Source organism: Hevea brasiliensis, chromosome 14 (assembly GCF_030052815.1).
Source record: "Hevea brasiliensis isolate MT/VB/25A 57/8 chromosome 14, ASM3005281v1, whole genome shotgun sequence".
Classification (NCBI taxonomy): domain Eukaryota; kingdom Viridiplantae; phylum Streptophyta; class Magnoliopsida; order Malpighiales; family Euphorbiaceae; genus Hevea; species Hevea brasiliensis.
This window is the reverse complement of record NC_079506.1, coordinates 6,339,937-6,348,345: the sequence shown is the minus strand read 5'-3', so window position 1 is coordinate 6,348,345 and position 8,409 is coordinate 6,339,937. Positions and strand designations below refer to the sequence as shown.

The 8,409-nt window shown below is 33.7% G+C and overlaps 2 protein-coding genes across 4 annotated transcripts; both read left to right on the top strand.

Moving 5' to 3' along the window:
- Positions 1-448: 448 nt before the first annotated feature.
- On the top strand, positions 449-4,384 carry LOC110659965 (phenylacetaldehyde reductase). Of its 3 annotated transcripts, XM_058135746.1 has the most exons (7): positions 449-692; positions 1,410-1,610; positions 1,960-2,129; positions 2,519-2,710; positions 2,908-3,112; positions 3,358-3,544; positions 3,847-4,384. In XM_058135746.1, the coding sequence occupies exons 2-7, from the start codon at positions 1,469-1,471 to the stop codon at positions 3,989-3,991; spliced, it is 1,041 nt and encodes a 346-aa protein (XP_057991729.1). In that variant the 5' UTR covers positions 449-692; positions 1,410-1,468; the 3' UTR covers positions 3,992-4,384. The 3 variants fall into 3 exon arrangements, with proteins under 3 accessions (XP_057991729.1, XP_057991728.1, XP_057991730.1); XM_058135745.1 differs by lacking the exon at positions 449-692 and having other exon boundaries at positions 952-1,610; XM_058135747.1 differs by lacking the exon at positions 449-692 and having other exon boundaries at positions 964-1,610; positions 2,908-3,070.
- Positions 4,385-4,781: 397 nt separating this feature from the next.
- On the top strand, positions 4,782-7,646 carry LOC131173412 (phenylacetaldehyde reductase-like). Its single transcript, XM_058135749.1, has 6 exons — positions 4,782-5,021; positions 5,558-5,727; positions 5,928-6,119; positions 6,317-6,479; positions 6,767-6,953; positions 7,263-7,646. The coding sequence occupies exons 1-6, from the start codon at positions 4,904-4,906 to the stop codon at positions 7,405-7,407; spliced, it is 975 nt and encodes a 324-aa protein (XP_057991732.1). The 5' UTR covers positions 4,782-4,903; the 3' UTR covers positions 7,408-7,646.
- Positions 7,647-8,409: the final 763 nt, after the last annotated feature.

Here is an 8,409-nt window from a genome sequence, read left to right as displayed (position 1 = left end):
ATTAAATGAAGATACAGTTTAATAAATTAATTACCAACTAATCAAGTGTCTGTACAATACATAAATGATTTTGTTTATTTTTTTAAAATAAAATTATAAATTAATATAATATTATATATAGAACTATTATAATTGATAATAATTTTTTTAATTAGGAATAGGAATCCTAATAAATTTCAAAATTACCTAGAAGTATATTTAATATAAATAAAAAATTAATTTAATTAATTAAAGAAATTAATTAGATTTGTAATAGACCACCAAGAAATTGAAGAGCTTAAATGATCTTGTGTCTTTTATTTCTTTTGATTGATTTAACGTGTATTATTGAGTTATCAGAAAAATGGATCTTATGGCAATCAACTTCATAAATTCATGTTTTATAAAAAAAATAAAAAAAAACATGAATTCATGATAAAATAAGAGTTTGTGTTGTACAAGGAAGAACTTCACTGTTCCAGTTCACAAGCCTCTCGATCATTTAACTATTGACTCTGATGTGACACTTATGATCATACACAATTATCTAGTTTTGGTGTTGTTGGTTGATCACAAACAGAGGTCTTGAGTGAGAAGTGAAACTAGAACCTGAAACCACATCCCCACATTTGCTGCATGGAAGGATCTTGGCATGTTGATATTTTCTTTGTCAATTCAAGGTCTCTATCCACAATAATCCCCACAGAGCATCAGTAAGTGACAAATTTGATTTGAAAGCAATAATTTTGAACTTTTTACGAGGATTTCCCGCACAAGTTATGAAAAATGAAGAAATATGAACATGTTGCTTGTTAAATTTCTGTAATGGTTGCATTCCCACTCAAACTCCAGCCAAATGTTGGAGATTGCAAAAGGGTTTTGTATGTTTATGAATTTCTCTTCCTCTTTCTATCTGTTTGAGAAATTTCACCAACTAGGAAAGAGAGAGAGAGAGAGAGAGAGAGAGAGAAGTACGAGAGTGGGATTAAACGAAGCAAAAATGGAGCAATTAAAATAAAAGAACATAGATTTTACATTTGGCAATGTATTTACGTCCATGGAGCCGCTGCAGTATTCTTACTATGAGAAAAAAAAAAATCTGCAATTCATCATTTTAGCATTTCCTGTATATAGCAGAATACAATAATGAGTGTTGCCCCCGCACCTTAACTATCCCAACTGTCTATTGATGGTACAACGATGTGGTTCTGCTCCACACCGCTTCACCCGCCTCTCTGCGCATAATATCCTTCCATTTGTTTTTAAATATCCAATAATAATCTTAATATGAGACACTCTAATTCAACATGTTCAAACATTAATCTATGGCATTCTTTAATTCTTTCTTTCAAATTATAATCCTTTTCCAGTCTCTTGGATTCCTTAATATCCGCAAATAAAAGTGGCTAATTCCTCTTAAATTGTTACAGAATTAAAGTGGTCCCCCATTTTCTAGATTTTATAAGTAGCCTACCACCCACCCCTCCATATGCACACACAAGACACAGACAGGATGAGCGGAGAAGGCAAGGTGGTATGTGTAACAGGGGGGTCAGGTTACATAGCTTCATGGCTAGTTAATTTCTTGCTGCAAAAGGGTTATACAGTCAGAGCCACCGTTCGCGACCCAAGTCAGTATCTCTCTTTCTTTGTCTGTTTTTCCTCTCTTTTTAACCTTAATTTGATTATTCAGTTGTTATCAGGAAGTTGTTTTGGATATTTTTCTTCTTCTTATAATTCTTGATTCTGTTGCATTTCTGTAACATTATGTGTAGTGTGAATACCAACCATGTAGGAACTACTTTTTTTTTTTTAATCAGGAAACTTTTCAAACATTTATTGTTTGTTGTATGCACAAGAATCATGAAATTCAATTAATGTTGTTTGATTAACCTAATTCTTGCTAATTCTTTGCCAAATTAGATAAAGTTCAATGAAAAATCTCATTCATGTCAATTGTTCTATTCATATATGAAACAGGTGATCCAAAGAAAACAGATCACTTGCTTGCTCTTGATGGAGCTAAGGAAAGACTTCATTTATTCAAAGCTGATTTACTGGAAGAAGGGTCTTTTGATTCTGCAATTGATGGGTGTGAAGGTGTTTTCCATGCAGCATCCCCTGTATTAATTTCAGCAACTGATCCACAGGTTTCTTTCCCATACCTTTTGATTATATTCCTATATCTTCATGATGGATTAGGATTGGTCCAATTAGCCATTTTTTTTCCAAAAATCTAGACTCGATGACAATGGGGTTGCAAACCTTACCCCTATAAAAGAAATTTTGTCAGTTCTACTCAAATCAGTAACAACATATAGATGCATCAGTTTTGAATTATAAACATTAGCCATTTTAGTTGGTTGCAGGAGGTTATCAGCTCTAGCTTTGTTATTGTATGGCCATTTTAATTCTTTTTCTGCTTAAATTTCTATCCCGGTGTCATTTATGCTTATAATTTTGAGGTATTATCTGGTTTGTCCACTGTTCATAAACCGTGTATTCACAAAAACTTCCATTTTGTTTTGCTGTATTTCAGGCAGAACTAATTGATCCTGCAGTGAAAGGAACACTTAACGTACTTAAATCATGTACAAAAGTTCAGTCTATCAAGAGAGTGGTTATAACATCTTCTATTGCAACAGTTATGTTTGACAGAAAACCTCAGACCCCTGATGTGGTGGTAGATGAGACTTGGCATTCGGATCCAGCAGTTTGTAAGGAAATGAAGGTGTTCTTTTGTGCTAATTTCTTAGTACTTTATAAACTTATTTATTTTGGTTTATAAAATCTTATCTTCAATCTTTTTAAAGTATTACTTATTTCCAGAGATATAAAAGCAACATAAAAGAACCATCTTTGTTCTTTTCTCTGTTGTTCTCTACATCTAATTATATGCTGATGCCACTTAATTTAGTTTCTTTTCAGCTTTCGTATATGCTTGCAAAAACCTTGGCGGAAAAGGCTGCTTGGAATTTTGCAAAAGAGAATGCAATTGACTTGGTTACAATACATCCAGCATATGTGATTGGCCCTCTCTTACAGCCAACTCTTAATGCCAGTGTGGCGATGATTTTTAATCTTGTAAATGGTAGCATTCAGCAACCGTTTAATTATATAAGAATTATAAATGGTAATCTTCCAAACAAAAAGGATTGCTAGAAGATGATATATATGTAAATACGTGGTTATTTTATATAACTCAACTAAACTTAGCCCACTTTCAATCCAGTTATAGATTTTTTTTTTCCTTCATTCTGTTTGTTTTGGAACTAACCAAGAAATTTCAAATTTGTCCCCACTGATCGAACCAGTCTGCCTTGCAACAAGATTATTCTTTATTTTCTTTGATAGAACGTCTTAGTTTTCTTGGTGCAGGAGCTCAGACATATCCCAACGAATATTACGGGTCAACTGATGTTAGGGACGTTGCAGAAGCTCATATTCAAGCTTTTGAGATTCCTTCAGCTTATGGCAGATATTGTTTAGTTGCAAATGTGTCGCACTATTCTGAACTTGTGAAGATTGTCCATGAACATTTTCCCTCCTTGCAACTTCCTGCAAAGTAAGTGATTGTTTTCTGCAATTCGAATGACACTCATTTTATGTTGGCATCTTCTTTTGGATAACATTTCTGGGGTTACATGGGCAATTCAAGTAAGCTGTTAGGATCAGTTGTGAGAGAGTTTGTTGAGAAACATTCTGAAGATTAATTCTATGGTTTTAAAAAGTAAAATTGTGCACAAAAACTTTATCACCAATATCCTAAATAACTTGTTACTTTTTTTTTTTGTCTTTTTGAGCTTTCTTGTTCTCTAACTGCAATTTCTCCCACATTGAAATCCATGTGTTGTTTAAATATTGCAGATGTGATGATAAACCTCAATTCATGCCACATGTCAAGGTATCCAAAGAGAAAGCAAAAACTTTGGGTATCAACTTCATTCCTCTGGAAGCTACTCTCAAGGACACTATTGAGAGCCTGAAGGAGAAGGGCTTCCTCAGCATCTAATTAGATCGTATGTGATAGTGAGGTGATGCAAAAACGAGCCAGAAAATTTAGAACGAACATTGTGCTTTTCCCTAAAAACCTTCAGGGTTCAAATACTTGTATATATCGTTTTGAATTTCTCCAATTGTTATTGAAGATTGTATGTGAAAGACATGCTCACTTGCTCACCATCTTCCTGAATAGTAAATTAATGTCGTCACAGAAGATTGTGGTCAATCCTTGTACGCATGGGTTGTGCTTAGCTGCATGTATCTGGGATTTATTACATTACCATGTGGATGATCACAATTGTAGGAAATGTTTTGTATGATTTTCTTGCATAGCAGATGTCAAGATGACAAGCTTTATGCAGATAAAATCAAATAAATTCCCTCTGCAATTTCTGCCTCGATCGTTCTCTTTATTTTCACTTTGAAACAAGTCCAAATAGTTGAAATACATGGATTAGAGGTATTTTGTATGGATAGTGGCTTGTAAAATTTTGTATGTTTTACTACAGTATTCATCCAAATCCAGTGACGGAGTTGCATAATACAACTAGGAATTTCTCCATCCTAGACACATTTGAAAAATATTTTCCAATAATAGATTTTTTTTTTTTACTCTTATTTCATGCTTGATGACAAATTAACAGTGGAAATGAAAGGAACAGAAAATTTAATTTGCAAGTTGAAATTTTGACATTAAAAATAGCTAGTTGAGGTGGGTATCAATCGATCCAATCATCAAAAAAAGAATAAAATAAAGAAAAAAAAAAAAAGAAAAATACAACTATCAAATAGTATTCTAATATATGCACTTCATCTCTTCATCAATTCCATTATAAAGAAACATACAGAGAAGCAATATACGGTGAAAACAGCAACCATTCATTTTTATTGCTTTTCTTTACTAGAGAGAACTACAGGGAGGATGTGTGGAGAAGGGAAGGTGGTGTGTGTAACAGGAGGGTCAGGCTACATAGCTTCATGGCTGATTAAGAGATTACTCCAAAGGGGTTATATCGTTAAAGCCACTGTTCGTGACACAGGTCTCAACTTCTCCTTCAAAGTACTGTTTTTTGGCTTTTTTTTTTTTAACCAAATTTAGCCATATATTGGCTGAGTGGTTTTGCACAGGAATCTTCTTCTTTTGGAAAGTTCTAGGAAATTAAACCTACAATCTTGCTGATAATTATCTTGTATGTGCATTAATTAAGCCAACCGTGCTTTGTTTTTCTTTCATTCTGGTTTTTTCCCCCTTTCTCGTTACATTTGTTTTGAACTGTGAATTACAATTATATTGGAAACTTTCAGTCAGAAAAATTTCAAGAATTTGTGGTTAGAGCATTTATATAAAGGTGACTAGTGCATGAAGCATCCCATACTTTTCGGCTTTAGGTAAGGTTGATGTACATCCATAACTTCCAAGTCATAAATGGTGTAACTTTATCATCACAACAAAGCCACCCTCTAAATATACAGGAAAAAATCATTCAGACTGAGAATTGAATCCACGGACTGAGAAATATAACTAATGCTGAACTTTGCGCACTAATTTAGCTAATTCTATTTAAATGTGACACAGGTGATCCAAAGAAAACAGATCACTTACTTGCACTTGATGGAGCTAAGGAAAGGCTTCATTTGTTCAAAGCAAATTTACTGGAAGAAGGGTCTTTTGATGCTGCAGTTGATGGATGCGAAGGAGTTTTCCATACTGCATCCCCTGTACTATTTGCAGTCACTGATCCACAGGTTCCTCTCTCATACCTTTCAAATACCTTCCATCTTCTTGATAGGTTAACAAATTCATTAAACTTTGTGTAAAGGGTTATATATAGCAGATAATTAGCTGATCAGCGCCCTTATGCTTATAATTTTGAGGCCTAATACATTTTCTTCATTGCCTCACACGACCTGCAAGAAATATTCCCATTTTATTTTCTGGGTTTCAGGCAGAACTAATTGATCCAGCAGTGAAAGGAACACTTAATGTTCTTAAATCATGCACAAAAGTTCAATCTATCAAGAGAGTGATTATAACATCTTCTATGGCGACAGTTATGTTTGACAGAAAACCTCAGACCCCTGATGTGGTGGTAGATGAGACTTGGCATTCGGATCCAGCAGTTTGTAAGGAAATGAAGGTGTTCTTTTGTGCTAATTTCTTAGTACTTTATAAACTTATTTATTTTGGTTTACAAAATCTTATCTTCAATCTTTTTAAAGTATTAGTTATTTCCAGAGATATAAAAGCAACATAAAAGAACCATCTCTGTTCTTTTCTCTGTTGTTCTCTACATCTTATTATATGCTGATGCCACTTAATTTAGTTTCTTTTCAGCTTTCGTATATGCTTGCAAAAACCTTGGCGGAAAAGGCTGCTTGGAATTTTGCAAAAGAGAATGCAATTGACTTGGTTACAATACATCCAGCATATGTGATTGGCCCTCTCTTACAGCCAACTCTTAATGCCAGTGTGGCGATGATTTTTAATCTTGTAAATGGTAGTATACAGCAATCGTTTAATTATATAAGAATTATAAATGGTAATCTTCCAAACAAAAAGGATTGCTAGAAGATGATATATATGTAAATACGTGGTTATTTTATATAACTCAACTAAACTTAGCCCACTTTCAATCCAGTTATAGATTTTTTTTTCCCTTCATTCTGGTTGTTTTGGAACTAACCAAGAAATTTCAAATTTATCCCCACTGATTGAACCAGTCTGCCTTGCAACAAGATTATTCTTTATTTTCTTTGATAGAACGTCTTAGTTTTCTTGGTGCAGGAGCTCAGACATACCCCAACGAATATTACGGATCAACTGATGTTAGGGACGTTGCAGAAGCTCATATTCAAGCTTTTGAGATTCCTTCAGCTTATGGCAGATATTGTTTAGTTGCAAATGTGTCGCACTATTCTGAACTTGTGAAGATTGTCCATGAGCATTTTCCCTCCTTGCAACTTCCTGCAAAGTAAGTGATTGTTTTCTGCAATTCGAATGACACTCATTTTATGTTGGCCATCTTCTTTTGGATAACATTTCTGGGGTTACATGAGCAATTCAAGTAAGCTGTTAGGATCAGTTGTGAGAGAGTTTGTTGAGAAACATTCTGAAGATTAATTCTATGGTTTTAAAAAGTAAAATTGTGCACAAAAACTTTCATTTATCACCAATGTCCTAAATAACTTGTTACTTTTTTTTTTTTGTCTTTTTGAGCTTTCTTGTTCTCTAACTGCAATTTCTCCCACATTGAAATCCATGTGTTGTTTAAACATTGCAGATGTGATGATAAACCTCAATTCATGCCACATGTCAAGGTATCCAAAGAGAAAGCAAAAACTTTGGGTATCAACTTCATTCCTCTGGAAGCTACTCTCAAGGACACTATTGAGAACCTGAAGGAAAAGGGCTTCCTCAGCATCTAATTAGATCGTATGTGATAGTGAGGTGATGCAAAAACGAGCCAGAAAATTTAGAACGAACAATGTGCTTTTCCCTAAAAACCTTCAGGGTTCAAATACTTGTACGCATGGGTTGTGCTTAGCTGCATGTATCTGGGATTTATTACATTACCATGTGGATGATCACAATTGTAGGAAATGTTTTGTATGATTTTCTTGCATAGCAGATGTCAAGATGACAAGCCTTATGCAGATAAAATCAAATAAATTCCCTCTGCAATTTCTGCCTCGATCGTTCTCTTTATTTTCACTTTGCACAAGTCCAAAGAGTTGAAATACATGGATTAGAGGTATTTTGTATGGATAGTGGCTTGTAAAATTTTGTATGTTTTACTAGAGTATACATCCAAATCCGGTGACAGAGTTGCTGATGCGTCCCAACCGCAAGTGCACGGGTCGTACAAGTAATATAGAAAAGATATCGTTCCCACGAGGAGTTGTGTTAATGATTGAATTTTTGATATAAAAAATGCTAACTAATTTGGACTATTTTTGAAATTAAAGTAATAAATTGATGGGTATTGGAGTATGAAATCTATATATGCAAAATTAATAATCTATTCAACTATGTAATGATTTAACTAAATTTGCATCAAATTAAAATAAAGCAAATTCAAATATGGCAATATTCAAAATGGCAAGTAATTAAATTCGATTAGAAATTAACAATGATAAAAGGCGATTCGAGTTCGATTTCATATTCAAGCTATTTTGGGATTTTCCTAGCTAGCCCAATCCATGAAATTTATGGGTTTAAAGGAGATTAATTCTAAAATCCTTTGAAAACTCTTTCGAGTGAGACAAAGAGTGCCTTAATTAACTTAATCCTACTTTCGTGGAGTTAAAATTAACCAAGACCCATTAGGTTCTTTAATCAATCTATTAAAACCCTCTTAACCCTTAGTCTATTTCTAGATCTAAGTTAATTAAGTCCAATTTCTTGATTAACTATCACTTGGTTTTCTC